Source organism: Miscanthus floridulus, chromosome 9 (genome assembly GCF_019320115.1).
Source record: "Miscanthus floridulus cultivar M001 chromosome 9, ASM1932011v1, whole genome shotgun sequence".
Lineage (NCBI taxonomy): Eukaryota > Viridiplantae > Streptophyta > Magnoliopsida > Poales > Poaceae > Miscanthus > Miscanthus floridulus.
In genome coordinates this window covers 72,099,123-72,124,828 of record NC_089588.1, presented here as the reverse complement: position 1 = coordinate 72,124,828, position 25,706 = coordinate 72,099,123, and the positions used below count along the sequence as shown (strand labels likewise).

The following is a 25,706-nucleotide window of genomic DNA, read 5'->3' as shown; positions in this document are numbered from 1 at the left end:
AGACATTGACTCCTATATTTCCTATCTAAGCATATGTGCAAGCTACAATCCAAACTCTTAGCACATATGTAGGGGGAGCAATCGCTACAATATGGGATTCATGAAACTTGTCCATATCCTTTTACACATGGTAAATATGCTTGGGCAAGCAACATGGATTCAATAGAATCTCAATTCATATCTTTGTGAAAGGGTTGTCATCAATTACCAAAACGGGAGAGATTGAAAGCTCTAGTTTGGTTTTGGTGAATTGATGAAACCCTATGTGCTAACCTAGTTTATCAAGTGATCATGAGATAGGTAGCACATTCCAAGTGGTGAAGCAAATGAAGATCATAGCATGATGGTGATGATCAAGTGCTTCGACTTGGAAAGAAGAAAGAGAAAAATAAAAAGCTCAAGGCAAAGGTATATTTTGTAGGAGCTATTTTGTTTTGGTGATCAAGACACTTAGTGAGTGTGATCACATTTAGGTTTGATAGCCGTACTATTAAGAGGGGTGTAACTCATATCGGAATGCGGTTATCAAAGTGCCACTAGATGCTCTAACTCATTGCATATGCATTTAGGATCTAGTGGAGTGCTAACACCCTTGAAAATGTTTGTGAAAATATGCTAACACCTGTGCACAAGGTGATACACTTGGTAGTTGGTACATTTGAGCAAGGGTGAAGAAGTTAGAGGTGAAGAGGAGTTAGTCTTGCTGGTCGCTGAGTGACTGGACGCTGGTCTCAGAGGGACTGGTGCGTCCGGTCAAGTGTGACAGCGTAGATGCCAGCGTCGGTCATCGACCGGACGCTGGGTCTTGGACTGACCGGACGCTGAGGTCTAGTGTCCGGTCGTGTTGACCAATAGCGCAAAATGAAGTCAACGAGTGATCGGACACTGGCTGTGTCCGGTCAAGGATGACCGGACGCGTCCGGTCAAAGAAATTCGTTTCTGGAACCTTACTGGAAACGACCGGACGCTGGAGGCTGAGCGTCCGGTCAGTTTGTGCGCTGTGTCCGGTCAATAGACGACCATTGAAATCTAACGAACAGTATTTGAAGCTGGGGATACGTGGAGTGTATCACATGACCGGACGCTGAGGGCCTGCGTCCGATCGATCGGACCAGAGCGTCTGGTCACCCCGCACTATGCCAGTGAAGGGGTACAACGGCTTTATTTCATGGGGACTTCTATTTAAGCCCCATGGCCGGCTCAAGCTCACTCTCTTGGCCATTTTCATTGACATAGCAACCTTGTGAGCTTAGCCAAAGCCCTCCTGCTCATCTCCATCATTGATTCATCATCTTTGTGAGATTGGAAGAGAATCCAAGTGCATTGCTTGAGTGTTTGCATCTAGAGGCACTTGGTGTTCGTGTTTCGCTGCGGGATTCGCTTGTTACTCTTGGTGGTTGCCACCACCTAGATGTCTTAGAGCAGCGAGGATCGTCGAGCGGAGGGTGGTGATTGTCTCCAGCTCCGATCGTGGTGATTGTGAGGGGTTCTTGACCTTTTCCCGGCGGAGCGCCAAAAGGTACTCTAGTGGATTGCTCATGGCTTATGTGATCCTCATCTTGTGTTGGTTGTGCGGCACCCTATTGAGGGTTTGGCGTGTGATGCCAATTAGCGCGTGAACCTCCAAGTGAGTAAATCGCCACAACGAGGAGTAGCTTGCCGGCAAGGAAGTGAACCTTGGTAAAAAATCATTGTGTTCATCCTTTGATTCCGAGGTGATTGGTCTTCATTGTTATTCGCTCTTGTGATTGATTGGTTCCTTCATCTACACGGCGGTATAACTTTCTTGATCACTCTCTTTACATTACCGCAAACTAGTTGTCAAGCTCTTTAGTGTAGCTAGTTGTGAGAGCTTGCTTGGTTGGTTGGTGTGGCTCTTTAGTTAGCCTTTGAGAACACACTAACATAGGGTAGTGTCATAGCTTTTGTGTGAATAGATACTATCTAAACTAGAATTATGGTAGGTGGCTTGCATTTTGAGTAGGCTAGCGCAACTCTTGCATCGCCTCATAATTGTCTAACCATTTTATTAAGTGTTGTTGTAAAAATTTTTATTAGGCTATTTACCCCCCTCTAGCCATTAGGACCTTTTAATCGGAAAATCTACAATGACCCCATTGGAGTATTCGGTGAGTACACAGAAAGTTGTGTACTATTCCAATGACTAGTTTCAAGTGTTTGGGCTATATATACCCCGTCTAGCCATCTGGAAGGAGTTGGAGCGTAAAGAAGGTTTAGGTGAGCTCATCTCTAGTTCTTCTAACCATAAAGTGCTTAAAGATTTCATTAGTTGATTAGCAATAGTACTTTGCAAAGTATTTAGTCTACTTATAAACCATATTGGCGCTTGCATAGGCTTAGGCATAGTGTTTAGTAAAGTTTGCACACCTCTTGCTCACATAGTGCTTGCGTGCACCATTGTTGTATATTAAAGGGCCTTGTAGTCTTGCTGGCCACACCAACCGCATTTGTGTTGCGGCCGCCATGATGTACCAAAGAGAACCAGGCCCGTTCGGTGATTTGGCTGCAAGCTCGACAGTGAAGACGGCGGGAAACGATCTAGGAAAGGCCATCTTAGAGACCCACATGTGCATGGAGAAGGATAGGGGCTACCTCAGGAGTCACCTGATCAGGAGCTTGGCCCTTGCGAGGGGCTCCGACAAGGATTAGTGAAAAGCATGAGATTATTGGTACCTCGGTAAAAACACCGGAGTAATTGACAGGAGTTTTCATCTCTGCCTCAAATTAGCTTCCACATTTACATTCTGTACCTAAGTTGTATACTCTTTTGCAATAGAGATAGTTTTACACTCAGCAAACTGTAGTGCATATCAAGATAGCTCACTTTCTTGTATAGATTTTGCTAAGGTTGACTAGAAACCATAGTTATAGTAAAAGTTTTAAGTTATCTAATTTACCCATATCTTAGGCGTCATGGTCCCTTCATGCTTGATCTAAACGCTGATCAGCTTGTTGTCGACCGCCTCACATCACTGACGCAGCTGCTAAATGTATCGTGGACCGATGTATCATCAATCATTGCACTAGTCTGATGTAGCACTAACTAATCCGAATGCATTCCGCCATCTAAACTGAGTTGGCCTGTGCACTTGGCCGCCTAGCCCGAGATTAGACCTACACACTTGGCCACCTGCTAGTTAGGGTGAGCCAATGAACTTGCCAACCAAACGGAATAATAAACAATGCACTCGACCAAGACCTTGTTTGGATCTCTACAGATAGTAGTTATCAACTAATAATTAGCTTTTAGGATCCAAACAGATATAGATAATAGACTAACTAATTGTTAGCTGGATCCTTAAATAACAACTATCCCACTAGCTAGACCAAATCAAATAATAATGTATTAGCCAGCTAACTATTATCAGATAATGAATCCAAACACGGCTTAACCAACCCGAATAAGGTTATGCACTCACGCAACCAATCTGAATGTGCCAAGCCAAAGTGACTTTTTTTTACTGTCACCAATATATATTTGTTGTAATAATACTCCATGGACCGAGGAGATTAGTTGTGATGGTAGTACCATCACGGTAACTACCAATGCGTGTACCAGTTGAGAAGACGGGTTGTGAAGGCATGTTCCGTAGTACAGTGGCAGGACATAAGGAAGCGGCCATGCGGCCGGTTGAGGGTAGCAATGACGTGCGAACGGCGACGAGAGTGGGCTGAGGGCTTGTTTGCTTGAGACTCTGGCAATGCTGCCTGGTCGAGGCGGCAAATCCATGCCATCGATTTTGTCTGCGTGGGGTCCAGATGGCTCCCTGGCTCAAGCCACCACATACGCCCTGAGTAACAGCGGCGCAGTGACAGATCCTCGTGGACTACGGGGGACCACACATCTGACGCCAAGGAGGACAAAACGCTAGCGGAGCTGGAGCTGCCCCTCAAACAAGGGCAGAATATGTGGTAGCCTGGTAGAGGAGCACGCAACTGCAACGTACATGACCCCTTAACAAAACAAAAAAAGACTGCAACGTGCAGAATTGCGACCTCCTTAAAGTCTCCACAGCACAGGCCTTGTTTAGTTGGGCGAAATTTGAGAATTTGGCTACTGTAGTACTTTTATTTTTATTTGGCAATTAATATTCAATCATGGACTAATTAGGCTCAAAACGTTCGTCTCGTGATTTCTAACCAAACTGTGCAATTAGTTTTTTTTTGTCTACATTTAATGCTCCATGCATGTATCGCAAGACTCGATGTGATGGCTACTGTAGCACTTTTTGGGAAAACTTTTTAAAACTAAATGAGGCTACAGTGACGAAATCAGTATAACAACAGCACTGAAACCAGCAAGCTGCAAGAGGCAAGTGGCCATGTGGACACAACTGGTGTACCACACAGTCCCGTTTATGCTTTTCAACGAGTCCGGCCTAAGATAGACAACCCTGTCTCTTTCGTCCTGTTCGTCTGGCATATAAGCCGTACTTTTTTAGCTAATGAATAGTATTTTTTTTCACAATAAAATAAATCAACAATACTTTTAGCCATGGCTTATCAGCTAAACGAACAGGGCATTTGTCGTCCAAGTCGATTAGGCCATCTGCGCTTAAAGCTCGAGGGGGTAGATGAAGGCTTATTGGAGAGGGACGCAATGCAAGTGCAACGGAGATAGGATGGACTGACTCTACGGCGGTTCAAACACTATCAGCGTCTTTGGTTAGCGTCATGATACGGTGCGGAATCATACGGACCTGTATCCGAGCCTGAATGTTGCGTTTGGTTTGCCAAGCCCAAGCGGACGGGAGTCCTCTGTCATCATGTCGCACCTGCCGCAAGGCGTAAAAGCACCACCACCTCACTCCTCGAAATTCGTCGTCCGCCAAGCGCCTTCCGAGCCTAGCTGGAGTGATTCCATGCCGGATGACAGATGCCACTCCACAACCAAACACGCTGTATATTCTTTGCAAGAAAGATGGGAAGGCAACCTGGCCGTGGAAGGACACCTCCATTTCAAATGTCAGTTCACTTTGGTTTTAGTCCGTCCATCGACCCGTGCTCTCACATAGGCTACAACTTTAAGAGATATAATTGAGTATTAGTTATTGTTTAATACATATAGCTAATAAAGAATTACTTATATTAAGTTATATGATTTTTCTTTTTATTTATTTTTTTAACATAATAGACATAATACTACTAGAGAACAGACTTTAGAACGATGTCCCAATTTGACATTAGCTTCGGCATTTTTTTTGCCCCTGTGACTAAAAGGCCTTTAGTCTCGGTTGGTGTCTCCAACCGAGACTAAAGGTTCCTGCCCAACGGCTAAACCAGGACTAAAAGTCCTTCAACCTTTAGTCCCGGTTGGTAATACCAACCCAGACTAAAGGTAGACCCTTTAGTCCCGGTTGATAACACCAACCCGGACTAAAGGACCCTTTAGTCCCGGTTGGTAACATCCAGTGCCATCCCACTGAAATTAAAACAAAAAATTAGAACTGTAATCACAATTATCATGAAAATAAGTATAAATTAACCATAATCATCAAATGCGACAAAATAACTCACATTGCGATCCGGACACTTGTAAAAGATACAGCCCTTGTTGGGACACTCCTTCCTCACCCGGTACTCCGTCACAATTTTCTCCTCACACTTGCCGCATGCAATGAGAGGAAGGTCCGGCCTCAGTCGCTTCGAAACCCGATGAGAGGCCGAGGACCCGGAAGCAGTTGCCATCTACTCTCTATACTCATTTTTAATATAATATAAATTTCTCATTTTATAAACAAATAAAATTAAAAAAACTCTAAAATTCTCTATATCTCTAAACCATAAAGTGTGCTAAGCATGCTAGAAATGAAAATTCAATACTAGTTTTGATTAACTACTTTAACCTTACTTCATCCAAATACGCAAACTTTAAAGTGATTTTGAGTTTAAATGGCTTACAAATAAAAAAAATCTACCATAAAAACCCCACATATATCTAGTACATAAAATGAAATAAGGTACTGATGAAACATGAGAGTATAAAGTTGGTAACCTTTAGAACCGAAGAATCGATGGAGGAATGGAAGAAATCTTGTGATACACCGGTGATGAGGAAGAAGAGAGGCCGACGATGAAGCAAGAACACTAAGCTCGAAGTGGCTCGGGCTCGAGGAGGAACAAGGGCTATATAGGAGGGGACCTTTAGTCCTGGTTGGAGACAGAAACCAGGACTAAAGGCCCCTTTCTAGTCTCGGACGGAGCTTTAGCCGGGAGTAGACTTTTACTCCCGGTTGGAAGGATCAACCGGGAGTAAAAGTTAACCTTTAGTCCCGGTTGGTAGCTCCAACCGGGATAAAGGTCCCCTACAGCAAAAGCCTGCCGCAGTAGCCGTTGGGCAGGGATCTTTAGTCCCGGTTGGAGCTATAAACCGGGACTAAAGGTCTCTCTAGTTCTGGGTACGAAAAATACCGGGACTAAAGCCAAATTTCGAGCTGGATCAAATGTCGTTCTGTACTAGTGCTGCCTGGTCGAGGCGGCAAATCCAGTCCATCGATTTTGTCAGCGTCTTTGGTCAGCGTCATGATACGGTGCGGAATCATACGGCACTGAAACCAGCAAGCTAGCTCCAAGTCGATTAGGCCATCGATCTGCGCTTGAAGCTCGAGGGGGTAGTTTTACACATATGAAGGGTTATTGGAGAGGGACGCAATACAAGTGCAACGATGGACTGACTCTACGGTGGTTCAAACACTATCAGCGTCTTTGGTTAGCGTCATGATACGGTGCGGAATCATACGGACCTGTATCCGAGCCTGAATCTGAATGTTGCGTTTGGTTTGCCAAGCGGACGGGAGTCGCCCGTCATCATGTCGCACCTGCCGCAAGGCGTAAAAGCACCACCACCTCACTCCTCGAAATTCGTCGTCCGCCAAGCGCCTTCCGAGCCTAGCTGGAGTGATTCCATGCCGGATGACAGATGCCACTCCACAACCAAACACGCTGTATATTCTTTGCAAGAAAGATGGGAAGGCAACCTGACCGTGGAAGGACACCTCCATTTCAAATGTCAGTTCACTTTGGTTTTAGTCCGTCCATCGACCCGTGCTCTCACATAGGCTACAACTTTAAGAGATATAATTGAGTATTAGTTATTGTTTAATACATATAGCTAATAAAGAATTACTTATATTAAGTTATATGATTTTTCTTTTTATTTATTTTTTTAACATAATAGACATAATACTACTAGAGAACAGACTTTAGAACGATGTCCCAATTTGACATTAGCTTCGGCATTTTTTTTGCCCCTGTGACTAAAAGGCCTTTAGTCTCGGTTGGTGTCTCCAACCGAGACTAAAGGTTCCTGCCCAACGGCTAAACCGGGACTAAAAGTCCTTCAACCTTTAGTCCCGGTTGGTAATACCAACCCAGACTAAAGGTAGACCCTTTAGTCCCGGTTGATAACACCAACCCGGACTAAAGGACCCTTTAGTCCCGGTTGGTAACATCCAGTGCCATCCCACTGAAATTAAAACAAAAAATTAGAACTGTAATCACAATCATCATGAAAATAAGTATAAATTAACCATAATCATCAAATGCGACAAAATAACTCACATTGCGATCCGGACACTTGTAAAAGATACAGCCCTTGTTGGGACACTCCTTCCTCACCCGGTACTCCATCACAATTTTCTCCTCACACTTGCCGCATGCAATGAGAGGAAGGTCCGGCCTCAGTCGCTTCGAAACCCGATGAGAGGCCGAGGACCCGGAAGCAGTTGCCATCTACTCTCTATACTCATTTTTAATATAATATAAATTTCTCATTTTATAAACAAATAAAATTAAAAAAACTCTAAAATTCTCTATATCTCTAAACCATAAAGTGTGCTAAGCATGCTAGAAATGAAAATTCAATACTAGTTTTGATTAACTACTTTGACCTTCCTTCATCCAAATACGCAAACTTTAAAGTGATTTTGAGTTTAAATGGCTTACAAATAAAAAAAATCTACCATAAAAAACCCACATATATCTAGTACATAAAATGAAATAAGGTACTGATGAAACATGAGAGTATAAAGTTGATAACCTTTAGAACCGAAGAATCGATGGAGGAATGGAAGAAATCTTGTGATACACCGGTGATGAGGAAGAAGAGAGGCCGACGATGAAGCAAGAACACTAAGCTCGAAGTGGCTCGGGCTCGAGGAGGAACAAGGGCTATATAGGAGGGGACCTTTAGTCCTGGTTGGAGACAGAAACCAGGACTAAAGGCCCCTTTCTAGTCTCGGACGGAGCTTTAGCCGGGAGTAGACTTTTACTCCCGGTTGGAAGGATCAACCGGGAGTAAAAGTTAACCTTTAGTCCCGGTTGGTAGCTCCAACCGGGATAAAGGTCCCCTACAGCAAAAGCCTGCCGCAGTAGCCGTTGGGCAGGGATCTTTAGTCCCGGTTGGAGCTATAAACCGGGACTAAAGGTCTCTCTAGTTCTGGGTACGAAAAATACCGGGACTAAAGCCAAATTTCGAGCTGGATCAAATGTCGTTCTGTACTAGTGCTGCCTGGTCGAGGCGGCAAATCCAGTCCATCGATTTTGTCAGCGTCTTTGGTCAGCGTCATGATACGGTGCGGAATCATACGGCACTGAAACCAGCAAGCTAGCTCCAAGTCGATTAGGCCATCGATCTGCGCTTGAAGCTCGAGGGGGTAGTTTTACACATATGAAGGGTTATTGGAGAGGGACGCAATACAAGTGCAACGATGGACTGACTCTACGGTGGTTCAAACACTATCAGCGTCTTTGGTTAGCGTCATGATACGGTGCGGAATCATACGGACCTGTATCCGAGCCTGAATCTGAATGTTGCGTTTGGTTTGCCAAGCGGACGGGAGTCGCCCGTCATCATGTCGCACCTGCCGCAAGGCGTAAAAGCACCACCACCTCACTCCTCGAAATTCGTCGTCCGCCAAGCGCCTTCCGAGCCTAGCTGGAGTGATTCCATGCCGGATGACAGATGCCACTCCACAACCAAACACGCTGTATATTCTTTGCAAGAAAGATGGGAAGGCAACCTGACCGTGGAAGGACACCTCCATTTCAAATGTCAGTTCACTTTGGTTTTAGTCCGTCCATCGACCCGTGCTCTCACATAGGCTACAACTTTAAGAGATATAATTGAGTATTAGTTATTGTTTAATACATATAGCTAATAAAGAATTACTTATATTAAGTTATATGATTTTTCTTTTTATTTATTTTTTTAACATAATAGACATAATACTACTAGAGAACAGACTTTAGAACGATGTCCCAATTTGACATTAGCTTCGGCATTTTTTTTGCCCCTGTGACTAAAAGGCCTTTAGTCTCGGTTGGTGTCTCCAACCGAGACTAAAGGTTCCTGCCCAACGGCTAAACCGGGACTAAAAGTCCTTCAACCTTTAGTCCCGGTTGGTAATACCAACCCAGACTAAAGGTAGACCCTTTAGTCCCGGTTGATAACACCAACCCGGACTAAAGGACCCTTTAGTCCCGGTTGGTAACATCCAGTGCCATCCCACTGAAATTAAAACAAAAAATTAGAACTGTAATCACAATCATCATGAAAATAAGTATAAATTAACCATAATCATCAAATGCGACAAAATAACTCACATTGCGATCCGGACACTTGTAAAAGATACAGCCCTTGTTGGGACACTCCTTCCTCACCCGGTACTCCATCACAATTTTCTCCTCACACTTGCCGCATGCAATGAGAGGAAGGTCCGGCCTCAGTCGCTTCGAAACCCGATGAGAGGCCGAGGACCCGGAAGCAGTTGCCATCTACTCTCTATACTCATTTTTAATATAATATAAATTTCTCATTTTATAAACAAATAAAATTAAAAAAACTCTAAAATTCTCTATATCTCTAAACCATAAAGTGTGCTAAGCATGCTAGAAATGAAAATTCAATACTAGTTTTGATTAACTACTTTGACCTTCCTTCATCCAAATACGCAAACTTTAAAGTGATTTTGAGTTTAAATGGCTTACAAATAAAAAAAATCTACCATAAAAAACCCACATATATCTAGTACATAAAATGAAATAAGGTACTGATGAAACATGAGAGTATAAAGTTGATAACCTTTAGAACCGAAGAATCGATGGAGGAATGGAAGAAATCTTGTGATACACCGGTGATGAGGAAGAAGAGAGGCCGACGATGAAGCAAGAACACTAAGCTCGAAGTGGCTCGGGCTCGAGGAGGAACAAGGGCTATATAGGAGGGGACCTTTAGTCCTGGTTGGAGACAGAAACCAGGACTAAAGGCCCCTTTCTAGTCTCGGACGGAGCCTTAGCCGGGAGTAGACTTTTACTCCCGGTTGGAAGGATCAACCGGGAGTAAAAGTTAACCTTTAGTCCCGGTTGGTAGCTCCAACCGGGATAAAGGTCCCCTACAGCAAAAGCCTGCCGCAGTAGCCGTTGGGCAGGGATCTTTAGTCCCGGTTGGAGCTATAAACCGGGACTAAAGGTCTCTCTAGTTCTGGGCACGAAAAATACCGGGACTAAAGCCAAATTTCGAGCTGGATCAAATGTCGTTCTGTACTAGTGCTGCCTGGTCGAGGCGGCAAATCCAGTCCATCGATTTTGTCAGCGTCTTTGGTCAGCGTCATGATACGGTGCGGAATCATACGGCACTGAAACCAGCAAGCTAGCTCCAAGTCGATTAGGCCATCGATCTGCGCTTGAAGCTCGAGGGGGTAGTTTTACACATATGAAGGGTTATTGGAGAGGGACGCAATACAAGTGCAACGATGGACTGACTCTACGGTGGTTCAAACACTATCAGCGTCTTTGGTTAGCGTCATGATACGGTGCGGAATCATACGGACCTGTATCCGAGCCTGAATCTGAATGTTGCGTTTGGTTTGCCAAGCGGACGGGAGTCGTCCGTCATCATGTCGCACCTGCCGCAAGGCGTAAAAGCACCACCACCTCACTCCTCGAAATTCGTCGTCCGCCAAGCGCCTTCCGAGCCTAGCTGGAGTGATTCCATGCCGGATGACAGATGCCACTCCACAACCAAACACGCTGTATATTCTTTGCAAGAAAGATGGGAAGGCAACCTGGCCGTGGAAGGACACCTGCCAATTTGGCTGGTACATGCCACCTCCATTTCAAATGTCAGTTCACTTTAGTTTTAGTCCGTCCATCGACCCGTGCTCTCACATAGGCTACAACTTTAAGAGATATAATTGAGTATTAGTTATTGTTTAATACATATAGCTAATAAAGAATTACTTATATTAAGTTATATGGTTTTTCTCTTTATTTATTTTTTAACATAATAAATACTCGCTGTCTATATTTACTTATCATAAACTTATTAATAGTCTTTTTTGCATGTGGCGGATCTATACATTTTCTTTATATTTATATATATTTCTTTTGCATGCCACCTTTGTATATTTTAAATATGCCATTAACTATGATGGCTCTTATTCCACCATATATCATATGAAGCAATGAATCTAAATTTAATTTTTTATAAATTTTATTCTTGTTGACTACTACATTAAAGCTTTTGTGCTTATTGTATATTTAATTAACTCATTTTTTTACACTTTTTAAAATAAGGATTTTAGCTTGTAGAGTATGTTCTTAAATACTATACAATACCACACGAAAATATTTGAATCCTGCACCATGTCGCTTAACATAAGTGATAGAGCTTGAAGTGTGATCTTAGATGAGGGTAGGTGCTAACCTCAATGCAACTTTAATACTCAAGCCTTATAATGAAGTAATCTTAAATGGCTGGGAAAATATAGCTACCAATAGACTCCCACGTGCAATATTGGCCAACTTCAAAACTACTACAGGTTACTAATGGGCTGAGATGTTGCGTTCTAATAATATGATGAAAATGAGGTTACACAAGCTATTTATCGTAATATGAGGACATGGGTAATTAGATGTAAAATTAGGTCTACTTTAGATCATATTTTTTAATGTTATGGGTGGGTAATTTGAACATAGAGTTATTGGTTACTTTATGTTATTTTACATAATAGCATAGATGAGTAATTATTTAGAAAATAGAGTATATCTAATAGCTATTATTAGCAATGGTGATTAGGTTATGTCAAATTGATGGTCAAATGTTTCTGATTTTTTAAAAAGATTTTCTAGGATCTATCTATAGTTTTTCTATCGAGTCTTGTGAGGATTAACATGGAAGCTCCATTAGGCATCTAGTTAGAATTTATAGCATTTATCTTTTTCTTGCACAGTATGTATTTAAGTTGAAACCTAATCTAAAAATATATAAACTCTTGTTGCATCTATTTTTTGTGACTATATGAATTTATATGCAATGTTATACTTGCTTTTGCCAAACAGAAAAATCTTCATTGCCAATTCTCAAGGCCAATTATGATAATGTTCATGACATGATTTGAGACCGGAAGTATAAATGGATGAGGCAATGCACAATAAATTGCATAACTGCAAAACGGCATAGCGGCCGTGTAAATGCGTGCGGGCCATATACTTTGTTAATTAGTCAGTAATATAATAGTATAAGATAACTATTTTTATAGTCATGATCAGCTGAATTATGACACTGTGATTCTACAGAACGGCACGTACCTAAGGAACGCGCCAGGTCTGTGGGACGTCGGCGGCCACTCCTCCCACCACATATTCGACGGGTACGCCACACTGGTACGCATCTCTTTCCGGCGAGGACGCGCCACCGGCGCACATCGTCAAGTCGAGTCAGACGCGTACAAAGCTGCCATGACGCACGGCCGGCCTCTCCACCTTCCCGCCTCCCTGGATCCTCCCTCGTTGAATAAGGGCCCTGCTTGGCAAGGCGGCCCCTATGTAGGGTCGCCAGCCCCAGGCACGTGCCTATTGCTGCTCCCCGTCATTGGCTCCGGGCGTGGCCTACCACACCCCTCGGCGCATGGTGGCCCCACTACCTGAAGTGGCAGGCGGGGCTTGGTAAAGGAGGCCGTAGGGTGTCGATCTATGGTTGGGCAAGTGGTGGATATGCGTGGCAGTGGGGCAGGCAATGACACGACGTCATGGGGTTGAGCGAGGGCACGGTTGGGCAGGGACGGACGTGACTGGCACATTTCAAAAAAAAAAATTGGATTTTAACACCGGTTTGAAACCGAGGATAAGGTTTGTGTTTGAGAACTCAATGCAATATTGTGATTCAAGTAGTGAGTACCATAGAAACCCTTATAGTTTCAAACTCCGTGAGTGCCACAAAAACATGATGTGAGTCGACATTTGAGAGGATAGCTAGCATTGGCATAAATGGATCGAATATATTCGGATATATATGGATATTAACATAGTTGGCCATGCCCTAGCCCTAGCCCAAGGCCCGTTTTTTGGCCCAGCCCAAGCACGGCTCGGCCCGGCGGCTAGTGGGCCCGAGCTGGCACGGCCCGGAGGAGCAGGCCGTGCCTAGGCCTTACCCCAGGCACGTGGGCCGGCATGGCACGGCCCGCTACAGATCGAAGGCCCGCTGGTGGCCCGGCCTGCTCGTCTGCCGCAGGCCGGCAGGCCACAGCCGCCTCCCCCGCGCAGCCCCACGCTCCCAGTTCCCACCCGGCCACCCCTGATTCCCCTCCCCCTCCCCACGCAGCCCCATGCGGCCCCGAACCCTAACTCCCTTCCCCTCCCCCTCCCCGCCGCCCCACGCAGTCCCCTCCCCACGTGGCCGCGCCGCACTCACTCCTCTACGGCGCCACCGCGCTCCCGTGCTGCCCCTCGCCCCCTACTGCCCCTCCTCCAGCTCCATCGACCGGGGCTACACCACGCGGCGCTGGCTCCCGATCCGCTCCAGCTCCATCGCCTCCTGTCCTCCTCCTCCACGCCCCAGCACCGCTGGCCCTGCTCTATCCCCCAGTGCGGCCGCACTTAGCTCCTCCCTCTCGGATCTCGCGGTCGCGCTCTTAAAGTTGTGAACCTCCGCAGATCCTCCATGGCGGCGTCAAGCAGCGACGGCCGGCTTCGAGTGCAACGGCGGCCGGCTTCGAGTTCAACAGCGTCGAGCGCCTCCTCCACGCCCCCAACCCCCGCGCGACCTCATCCTGTTGCGGCCTGTCGGGTGCGAGCGCGCCATCGGCCGCCACCGCGCGGCTCGCGCAGGCGCAGCTGCCCCTGCCTGCCCTTCCACACCTCTCTCTCTCAGTGGGCCTTGGGCTGGCACGGCCCGTTAGCCGTGGCGTGCTTTTTGGGCCAGCCCGACATGAGAAACGTCCCGGCAGGCCAAGCCCATGGCCCTAAGAGGCATGGCCCGGGGGTCCCGGCGTGCCGTGTCGGCCCGACCCCTATCAGGCCGTGCTTTCATGGGCCCGTGCTGTGCCAGGCCGGGCCAGCCCGTTGGCCATCTATAGATATGAATACGGATAGCTACAACCACAACTACATAAAACGTTTTTAGAGATGGCCACAAAGAATTTACAATGACGAGTGGAGCCACAACCTCTAATAGAGGGTCACTGTTAATCAATCTTTAGTGAGGCGGTCAAGACGCCCGCATGTGCAAATTAATGAAAAACAAAGAAAGGTGCAAGCTCGTTGCGGAGCCCACGCTGCCCATTGCCTATAGTGGGGGGCCACCACTACTCGCTGTGGAGCCCACTGATGCTCCATTTGTGTCGTGGCAGTCCCCTTGCCAGTGCTACCTTGGGCTCGGCACCATCTAGATCTGGCGCTGCAAAATCTGAGGAAGAGAGAGGGAGAGAGTGAGTGAGGATCCACCATTGAGATTATGGAGATTGTATGGAGGAGGGCGAGAGATCCTCACCTGTGCCTGCCTTATGAAGATGGGGTCGTGCCCCCAACCACGCCCTCAGCCACGCCTCTAAGACACGCGCACTCGGTCACACTCTACATTCGGTCTGCCACCACCACACCTTCATGAGAGAGATAGAGACGGTGAGGGGAGACTGACTTAGGGCAAAAGAAATAGGATTGTGAGGTTGCAATCCTAAGTGCTTGGTCATAATGTGTACTATTGCTGCATTAGTAGACGAAAAGGCTATTGATGAAAGTCAAACATAGGTGTATGTTAAGTCCCCAGGAAAGAGGTTGGAGACCGACGGACCCCCGACCGATTTCATGAGATCGCTCGGGGCTCGGGGGCTATACCCATCAGGTACGCTTGCACGCACCGTCTGAACAGAGTTAGGTAGAGCCCAAGGATGCCTGTGGCCACTGGTCAGGACTCGCTAGGGCCCTGGGCTGTCGAGCGACGGTGGCTAGAGCCTGACTCCATCCCATCACTGACCCGAGCGAGTGCTCGCACTATAAGGAATGTGGCTTTACATGATGGATTACTTTGGTCACAGACAGTCGAAAACGCGTCACGGTTAACCTACCTTGACGATCGAAAAAACCGTCATGTATCTCGTATCATACATTTGCTGGAACAAATTGGGCCATCATAGATTGACATTTGTGTTCGTCATGGATTAGTTGTCCATTCACTAGACCCAATCCATATTCAAGCCCAGATGCAAACTATAGTGACGAAAAAGAACATCACAGATTAGTGCTAAATCATCACTGCATTAGCATGCAACACATCTCACAATACACCAATCATACAATGCTGTTGATTACTCTATGGTGTTGACAATGCTGTGGCAAACCATTTTTTTTCTGCATTCAACATAAAAACTAAGCATCTAGAACCGACGTCTCGGGCAACAAGCAACCCTTTAAACGGGCGCGAGGCGCTGTCCACCACTCCCTCGACAGGGTCACGCAATCAGCGTTTCGCAACGGGACAAACAACTTCACCAACTCTAAGGACAGCGGGCTCTAGGGCCCACTTGTCAGCCGCTCAACCGAGGAAGCCTCGAGAAGGCTTACCCCGAGGAGGCCAGACCGCAGCAGACAGCCCCTGATGGTCAAGTGTCAGGCAGCAGCGACATCAGGCGGCACCAGTAGCTCCTACAACTCCCCTACACGACGAAGTTGAGGTCCATCCACGCCGCGGCAGTACTCTCTTGCACTCGGCGCACGTAGGCCATAGACTATAGGGGAGAGCCGAGACATTAGAGGCCGATTAGACAGTAGAAGCATCGGCTAGACAGAGCAAGCGAGAGAAACGCAAGCGAGTTCCTCCCCCGACAACTTGGCAAGAGAGAGGGCTGGTCCCTTTCTTGCTCGGAAGAACCTCACCGCTGCCGAACCATAGGATAGCACCGAGCGATCCCTTGTCAAACTCTCATTCTCCTCCATTGTAACCCCCGATTTGGGTGCTCCTGATGAGCACGAATAATACTTCACTGCTGGACATAGGGCATCGATAGCCCGAACTAGGATAAACCGCTGTGTCACTTATGTTTTTGAGTACCTAAGCCACCGGAGACCCACAGTTCTGACTTCTGACTAACAACCACAATGCTTGCCGCGGTTATGAACCCACGACAGCTATGAACAGCATCAACTATCAATTAATTGCAATATAATAATATTGTTGCCTAAGTAGCACCATGACCATATATCCAGTACTATAAAATAAATGTAATAGATTTGCCGGGTAGCCTCGAGCTTTTTCTCTATTGTTAGCATGTTGTATCCAAAAGTGCTTTTTATATTCTTGTTAGCATGTACTATGCAAGCATAGACAAATCTAGGAAAATTTCACCTAGTGAGCCAAATCGCAACTTCTTATTGAAAACTGTCAATATAGATGTTTTGCAATCTCAATAAAAGAAATTCAGTGCTAAATAGAAGAAAACATCAAGCACTAGGTACTGAAAATGTAGTTTTACTGTGAGCTTAACTTGATTACACAACTAGGATACAAGGGTTGCATTTTCTCTATTGAGAGCATACTTTCCTGTAGACATAGGATCCATGCACATTTATATGAAATTTCGTTCCAACAACAGCATAAGGAGGTAGTTAATACAGTAATATAGTGCTAATTAACCTAAGGCATGTGATACATGGTTTAACTAAGGCCTAAAGTAATAGTATAACCCAATAGTCATGACAAATCGCAAACATATAAATGGGAAAGGGATAGACACCTTTCTCAAAAAAGGGATGAATTACAAGTATTAAATTTAGAACTTGAGCAACAGAAAATCTGTAAAATTCTAGTATCTATTGCCTACTGCATCCAATACACAAGCCTTACAACAGATGTTGGAAAAGGTCATAATTCATAAAGGTAGCAACCAACTTTTGAAACAATTTCGATTGTGAGGCAAACCTACCGAGGCTTGTCAAGTGGGTAGAAAATGCATCCAACATGATGGCCCAGTTGGGTTTAGCAATCAGCTGAATATGTTGGAGCAGAATGACAGATATATTTTTTTAAAAAATATTTTATTTAAGGACAACAAGGGCGGGCTCAAATTGTCAACGATGGCGAAGGAGTTTGGGCATTCATTTTCCAAAAACAACAACATATGATATTTTGGCAATAATAATGCAGATTCATTTTCTGTGTATTTTTCACGGGAAACAAAGTGAAGAACAATTTGCCAAGTGCGACAAAGGTGGGTGCTTCTTTGCTAAGAGCATCTCCAAGAGATCTGCTAAAAATAGATGTCAAATTCTTTGATTTAGCCATTATGTAAAATATAAAACCTCTCAAAAAGAAAGTGAACTGCAACAGCCTTTCTAAATAGCTCACCACATCAATCTTTTTTGAGGCTCCATGGTGCAGTAGTCCGCCGCCGGAACATCACCGGGCCTTTGCTTCCTCCGTGACCGGCCACCTAGACACAACCATCACGGTGGTAGCTCGGCTCGTTGGCTAATTGCACAAAAGCTACAGCAGTGGCCATGCTATGTATTTGACGCCCGTGCATCCGGCCTTGGCTAGCACTTGGAGGAGTCGCCCAATCTATCAAAAATCGAATGTAGCCGGTTGGAAAAGGGATTGGCGCCGTTCTGACTAGGAAGGATGGGGAACGAGTACGTACAACGCTAGGCAGAGCTCCTGCAGATGGTGGATGCGACAAGCTTGCGTAGTGCCACGGAGTGATTTTTTGAGGAGCTCGAAGGGGTGGGGCAGCGTGATGAGGAACATGCGTGTGGAGTGCCGGAAAGGGCAGCCGGCGAGTCGGCGACTCACGACGGGGAACGGCCAGGACAGCGCGGCAACCGGCCGCATGTGTGCGAAGCCACACGGGAAAGCAAGATAGCAAGCGGCGCTCGCTAGCTTTCTTCGGCCACCTAGATTCACGGAATAGACGGCTGGGTATTTTACAACTCTAGATACAACATCTGTTGGAGTCTATTTTGTAGCACAAAACGTCTAAATCTGATTCCATACTAGGAATAGCAACTCTCTTGGAGTTGCTCTAAGGAATAATTAATTAATTGGGTGGCACAAGGGGACACAAAACAGAGCACTTAGGAAAGAAAATAGGAGAAGTGAAGAAATGTGTAGACTAGAAGCAGAACATGAGCGATGGACGGTTGTGGAGAAGTCGAAATGAACAACCAGCTGACGAATCATGCAAGCAGAAGTGGATTCTCAGCTCAGGCAAAGGAAATAGGGGACTGGGGATGGCGGTGGAAGGATGACTCCCAATCTTAACTGCAAAAGACAAAGTAGCTACGTCAGATGAAAGGAGCAAACAACTATAGGTGAGTATTAATTTCTCAATAATTCTATTACCTTTCCTCGGACTCCTCCTGACCATCTTTGTTCTCGTCCTTCATCATATACTCCCAGTCTTCATCACTGCAAAAGGCAAAGCAGATACGTCAGATGAAAGGAACAACCAACTATAGGTGAGCATTAATTTCCCAGTGATTCTATCTATTACCTTTCCTCTAACACCTCGTGACCATCTTTGTCCTCATCCTTTATCATTCGCCCTTCATAATGTCTTGAAAGCTTGAGCGTTGGATGGTTCGGATGCATGTCGAGTGCATCCCTGACCTTGTACTCGACATCCTCCACCTCCTTCATCCGGGCACCATCACAGTCAACCTTGACGGTGACGTGTGTAAGTGAAGCAAGGTTCTCCAAGCCAATATCAAAACCACCACCTTCCCTGCTCCGTGCTTCCAAGACTAACTCAAGCCTTTGAAGCTTTGGCATCACTCCTCGAGCAAACTCCAGCCAACATCTTGTGTAGTGCATAAACTTAAACTCTGCTAGAGAGCGGAAGGGGTGATCAGCACCAACCACCAACTGTTCTTCGGTGGTGGTGCCATGGGCATCTATTACTAGATCAAGAAAACGTAGCACCGGCAAAGCTCCAAGCAGTTTGAGATCCTCCTGTCTTAGTAGATTGACCCGCATGGACAAGCTGGAGAGTTCAGAGAGGGAGGAAAACCACCAGGGCACCTGGGAAAAGGTTACCAAATCCCCATGAAAGCTTTGGAGACGTGCAGGGCCCCTCCATTGGTCTGGCATGTAATCTAGGGAGCATGTTCCGTCTCCAAAAAAAACTAGTCTGCGAAGGTTGACTAGATTGGATAAGGCCTGTAGAAATGTCTTCACGTAACTCTGGTTTTTATCTAAGCCACCTACTGTCAGCACTCGGAGTTTAGTAAGGTTACCAAGTTCAGCCAAAGTATTTGGTGATTCGTCCAGAGATAGACATAACAGCTCGTGTAAGGATATTAGATTCCCAGTTCCATCTGGAAATTTCACCATATTAGCAGTTAACAGATTTTCAAGTTGTCGTAGCTGACTAATGCTAGCTGGCAATTCTCCTTTGAATGGGCCCCAAAGATCCAATGTCCTGAGAAGCTTTAGGTTCCCAATTCCTTCTAGAAGCTCTGTTTTGAGATCACCTCCTAGTTCAAGGTATCTCAAGTGCTGCATACTTCCTAGATCCTTAGGGTGGATATTGTTTCTGGACCGACTTTTGAAAGCCAAAACACGGAGAACTGGAAACCTTGACATAGGTGGCACCCACTCAACGGCATCACCAAAAGCAACGACTGACCTGACATGGGATATGTTCACTGTTGCTGGGAAAATCATTTGTTCTTCCTTGCTATTGCTCTTGCTGCCTCGCAGAGATAATCGTCGAATATTGCATGCTGAAGATATGTGGCACGGACCTTCTAGTATGGTGACAAAATTTTCTTGAGATGAGAGGGAAATAATGAGATCAAGTATCATATCATGTACTCGACAAGCTCTTGGACTACCATCCTTTTTATATAGTGGTTGAATCATGCTTCTGTTGACGAGCTCAATGAAGTACCTCTCTCCAAGATCATACAAATTACTCCCCTGTTTTTCATCGATGAAACCTTCTGCTATCCAAAGCCTAACCAAATCATCACTTCGAATCTCAAAATCCTCAGGGAACATGCTTAGATACAGTAAACACGGCTTTAGATAGGAGGGCAGATCAGAATAACTAAGATACAAAATCCCTCTCATGTTCTCAAGGCTCTTGTCCTTCTGAAGTCCAGAACCCATTGAATTGTATACAGTATACCATTCATACTTTGTTTTGTTTGGCCTACTAGCCAACAAACTAGCTGTAGTAATGATAGCTAATGGTATACCACCACATTTCTCCAAAATTTTCCGTGATACATCCTCTAATTCGGAATGCATTTCCTCATTTTCATTGAGTACCCTTTTACACAGCAGCTTTTTTGAGTCCTCATAAGAGAGGGGATCTAGTTCACACAGTGTACCATCAATGGACGAGCAAGAAAATTTTACCACATCAGTTTTCCGGGTTGTTACAATGACTCTGCTACCAAGACTGTTTTCAGTTAGAGAACATTTTATCTGTGTCCATGCAGACTCTCCCCATACATCATCAATTACAATAATGTACCTGCATTTTTTAAAGGAAAAGAACAATTAATTGTGTGTCATTGGAATTTGTTAATTACAGTGTTTTTCTTTATTTCAAGCTCTGCTAAAGTTCACGAATTTATGACTAGACACCATGGGAATATAGAAACTATGCAGGCTAGCCAATAAATGAATGGATGGCGATTATGATTTAGGAACTCTGTTCAAGTACTCCCTCCGTTCCAAATTATAAATCACTTTGACTTTTTTGATACATAGAATTTGCTATACATCTAGACATACATTATATCTAGATACATAGAAAAATAGATGTATCAAAAAAAAAAGTCAAAGCGACTTATAATTTGGAACGGAGATAGTACACAGATTTGTGACTAGTTTGAAAAGGAAAATTTGATAATCATTACTACATACCTCTTTTTCTCAAGTATTTGTCTGATTGTATCTATAAGCTCAGTATGAGTCCATGCTTCAGCATTGGGGTACTCTCCTCCACTAACCTGCCGTAGTATGCTGCTGAAGATCTTCTTTATATCTGGCTTAAGGGAGACTGAAACAAAAGCTTGAGACTGAAATTCTCCTCTGATTCTTTGATACACCGAATTTGCAAGAGTTGTTTTCCCAAGGCCTCCAACTCCGACAATAGAGACAGCCATTAGCTGCTGTTTTTGTGCACCCTCCCCTTGCATTAGCAAAGCAGTGAGCTTCTCTGAAGGGCCTTCAATACCAACCAGGTTCTTTACATCTTCGTAGAGAGCAGGCAACCGAGGATCCATTTCTGTATTCTCTGGCTGCACTGCAACTTCTGGAAATCTGTACCTTTCTCGCCTACCAGTAACCTCTTGGATGCGGCTCCTGATGTCTTGGATGTCATCGGCGATATGATGCCGAGCCTTGGCTTTTGTCAATAGGCCGATGGTCCTGTCAAAGAACCTTCTGAAGCTCTTTGGCTTGGCACAACTAGGGGCATCGACTCGGAGCATGAAAGAGTCAACACTGTCCTCAATGTCATAGGACAGCTCCTTCAAGTCCCTCACCCAAATGTTGTGAAGATCATCGATCTGTTGAGGCGGCAGCTTGGACACCCTGTCGAGAGCAGCCTGCATGCTCTCCATTTCAGCTTTCAGGAACCTGATCTCCCCCCTGACTCCCTTCTGCAGCTTGTACTCATCTGTGAGGAGTGTGGCAAGCTTGGGGAGGAGGCTGCCCAGGGCCGCCACGGCGAGCTCCATGCATGCCTTGCTCTCTTTGGCAAGCAGCTAGATTGGTGGATGGTGATGTTGTGTGGAGACTGGAGAATGGCATACAGCTGTGCTGTGGCCTGTGGGTTGTGGAGAAGAGATGGGGCTACGGTAATCGGAGGGCCTTCTTTTCTAAAAGGCTCTAGAAGCTACTAAATGGTTTAGTCACTTTTAGCGATTCCGAAGCTAGGACTAAAACTTTTTTTTAGATTTTAGTCATAGTATTTGGTTAAAAAATTCCTAAAATAATTAAAAACTACTAAATTTAGTAGCTACTAGACGAACTAAACAGGCCCTGAAACCAATATGAGAAGTTCAGAGCATGTGAACTAGCGCTATTTTCGGCGTTCCAGTGTATTTTAACTCATGACCATGAGACGTGAATGGCTTCTGCAATGTGGCCATCGAGATCTGAGCCTCCATGTCAGTCATTACAAAAAAAAATGACGAGAAAGTCAAATGGCGTGATTCTCCCAGCAGTCGGTGCGTTCTGTTTTATACCAATTTCCTACACTGTTATATCTAATAAATAACGGAGATGAGATTCTCTTTGTTCCCTGGGACCTCTGTGAACAAAAAATAAAACATCGAGCACTGAATGGAAGGGCCTCTGCTTGCTTTTCAATGTCCATATCTGCATGCAGAAACTTGATCTGTCCTGCAGCTTGAATTTCACTGGGAGGGCAGCAGGTGATCTTTGCTGGTATGAGCTCACAGCTTGCATCTAGCTGGTCTCATTTGAACAAATGTATTCCTCATTTTAGGTCCTGTTTAGTTCCACCCCTTACAATTGCAGCAGGCATCTTCACGGAAAGCAGATGCTGCCTTTGCACCAACCATTGTCAGTTTGTGTCTTTCTTCCACTAACAACTTGCTTTTTGTAAGTTCACAACACTTTTGCGGATGAGGATGAGATGCCTGACTCGACATTGGAGCACACTTCCTTATACGCTACTCAAATCTCGCCACGTGTGTAGTGGTCGCCTTTCGCTGCACGCTGGGTGGAGTAGTTCCGCTGTTTGGTGTTGGCCGCCCGTAGCGACGCACCGTGCGTAAGCGCTTACGTGATTCGCAATAGTATACTCCCAAAGATGAGCAACGGGCCGGCACGGCACGGCACGGCCCGAGCCCGGGCCAGGCACGGCCCGATCGGGCTCGGGCCCTTTTGGCCCGCCGGGCCACCGGGCCGTGCCTGAACAGTCCACCGTGCCTGTCGGACGGCCCAGGCACGGTCCGTGGGCCGAATATCGGGCCGTGCCAGCCCGTTGAGCCCGCGGCCCACTGGTCCATCGGGCCGGCCCATAGCCCGTTACACAGTAAACACCATATTTAACAGCACAATCACAGGTTCACATATTCATATTTAACGATCACAGAAACACCGGATGACAAAATATTTGAGCTCTTTATGCAATGCCGCCTCATTAAAAACCATTCTAGGTAAAACTCACATCTCGTGAGATAAAATCCTAGAAAGGAAAATAGTACGACCAGCTCAATAAATTAAAACGGGCCTCCACCGGGCCGGCCGTTGTAAAACGGGCCGTGCCGTGCCGCCCGGCGGGCCGAGGCCTCAGCCCAAGCCCGGCCTGCTACGGGCTTCGGGCCGGCACGGGCCCGGTTAGGGTTCGGACCGTGCCGTGCTCGGGTCGGGCCCAATAACCGTGCTTTGGGCCGGGCCTTTGGCCCACGGGCTGCATGCACATCTTTAACTCCCAGAAAAGTCGTACAAGTTGTTTAAGGCTGTGTTTAGTTAGGTGAAATTTAGGAATTTGACTACCCTAGCATTTTTGTTTTTATTTGATAATTAGTGTTCAATTATGGACTAATTAGGCTCAAAACGTTCGTCTCGTGATTTCCAACCAAACTGTGTAATTAGTTTTTTTCGTCTATATTTAATACTCCATGCACGTATAGCAAGATTCGATATAACAACTACTGTAGCATTTTTTGAAAAACTTTTTTGAGCTAAACGTGGCCTAATAAAGACAGGCATCGAGCGTGACGTGCGGACGCCGCCCGTTGATGGCAGCGCAAAGGGCCAGATTCAGTCGGCAGCTTGCCCATTTTTTTTTCCTTTTGTCCTTGGTTTTGGTGCACCAGAACCAGAACACGAAGAAAAAGACCTGGGCTCGGGGCTCTGTGGTGGGTCAACGAGGAGGGTCTGCAGGTGGGGACGTACAACTTGCTTTTTTTTAACTAATTCTATTGTTTTTACAAATTTTGGGAGGTGCCTTTGCACCCTCTCTTCGTAGTGTAGCTTCGCCCCTGCTGCGCCGTGAGGCTACCGTGCAACTCATTGGAGAGCACGGCGATGTCCACGACCTCTTGCAGACTCTTTGGAGAGTTGCTCTCCGCGCTTGCCACGAGGTACCTCTTGCAGACTCTTGACGGCTGCCGCGGTGGCCGTGCGAAAGAAGGCTGAGCGTGAGCAGCACGACGGGCAGCAACACAGCCAGTGGTGCGCACGCTTGGCCGCCTCGCTTCTGGCCGTCACTCAGCCTCTCACGCTCGAGCTAGAAGCACGCTGGGGCTGGTGGCCAATGGCTATTGTAATGTTGGCACTGCTGCTGTTGGTTAATTGGATATCTCGATGGACCTGATTTGTTTGTTTGTTTTTATGAGACTTCGATGGACCTGATTTCTGATCGGGTTGGATTGGATGGAATACTTTTGCTGAATGTGGGACAAAACTCGACGTAGATATATTGTATGTGAACTTTTTCTTAGATTCAGTTTATGTGGATGTGGATGTGGATGTGGATGTTCATCTATTACTATTCTACTATATCTATAGACAACAGAACAGACACCATATACAACGGAGATCGTCTATTTGACTGTCTACGTACTATTTAGTGTGTGCTTGCTTGGTGGACTAGGAAACCTGTCTGGCCCAAGCAATGATTCCAGGTGGATCTAGCCTCCTGCCAAGCTAGGGAGGCTAGGGAATCTTGCATGGACGAGAGCTCCCAAGCTAGGGCATCATCCAAAGAGCCCCTTAGGCTATGTTTGGATCAATGGAAACGTAAAGAAAAAGTACAGGAAATCTCAATCCAAAGAAATGACTATAATTTGCCTGTTTGGAACGGAGGAACATATAGTTCCGTTTCTCTGGAATCCTATATGTATGGTGTGATTTCACAGGAATCCAAAAATCTGCTTCTTTCCATTGTTTTCTCTTCGTACGCGATGTCCAAGGTAGCTGCAAGCCTGCAACAAAGGCCCCGTTCGCTCGTCTGAAACTTTGCTGAAACTGGTTGGTTGTGTGTGAGAGAAACACTGTAGCGGCTGGTTGATAAACAGTGCACCTGTGAGGAGGAGCAGTCGGCTGGTCTGGTTTTTCTAGACCAGCGAACGCAGCGAACCTTTGGTACCTTGTAACTAGTAACCTACTTGATCTAATCACACGCTCGAGCTTAATGCCGCCATCCTAATTTTGACAACCTGCTGCCATCGTGCTGTACAGCCCATCACTTGATTACGAACAAGATGAGCAGATAATGGATGACAGATATGAATAGAATAGAAAGATTCTAGCCTCACCTTGGGTCCTCACCTATGTTTTCTCGTTCCTCTGTTTTTGTCACCCCATTCCTATGCCTTCCCTATGTTTTCTTCTTTTCCTCTCTTTTCTAATCCTACCTTCCAAAAAGGCCCTTAATGCATACATACAACTATGATCTAGCATGAATATGATCCATTTACAAGCT

The 25,706-nt window shown here is 45.7% G+C and overlaps 1 protein-coding gene across 1 annotated transcript; it reads right to left on the bottom strand.

The window, feature by feature from the left end:
• Nucleotides 1-18,098: 18,098 nt before the first annotated feature.
• Nucleotides 18,099-22,118, bottom strand: LOC136482130 (disease resistance protein RGA5-like). Its single transcript, XM_066479373.1, has 4 exons — nucleotides 21,167-22,118; nucleotides 18,783-20,771; nucleotides 18,632-18,697; nucleotides 18,099-18,550 (listed from the first exon to the last, which is right to left on the bottom strand). The coding sequence occupies exons 1-4, from the start codon at nucleotides 21,982-21,984 to the stop codon at nucleotides 18,547-18,549; spliced, it is 2,877 nt and encodes a 958-aa protein (XP_066335470.1). The 5' UTR covers nucleotides 21,985-22,118; the 3' UTR covers nucleotides 18,099-18,546.
• Nucleotides 22,119-25,706: the final 3,588 nt, after the last annotated feature.

Bases quoted from the DNA above. Each gene is read 5' to 3' on its own strand.
- LOC136482130 (XM_066479373.1), bottom strand. From the start codon at position 21,984: ATGGAGCTCGCCGTGGCGGCCCTGGGCAGCCTCCTCCCCAAGCTTGCC. The intron at 20,772-21,166 runs GTATGTAGTAAT...TAAAAAATGCAG, and splicing joins CAAATACTTGAGAAAAAGAG to GTACATTATTGTAATTGATG. The intron at 18,698-18,782 runs GTAATAGATAGA...TGCCTTTTGCAG, and splicing joins CACGAGGTGTTAGAGGAAAG to TGATGAAGACTGGGAGTATA.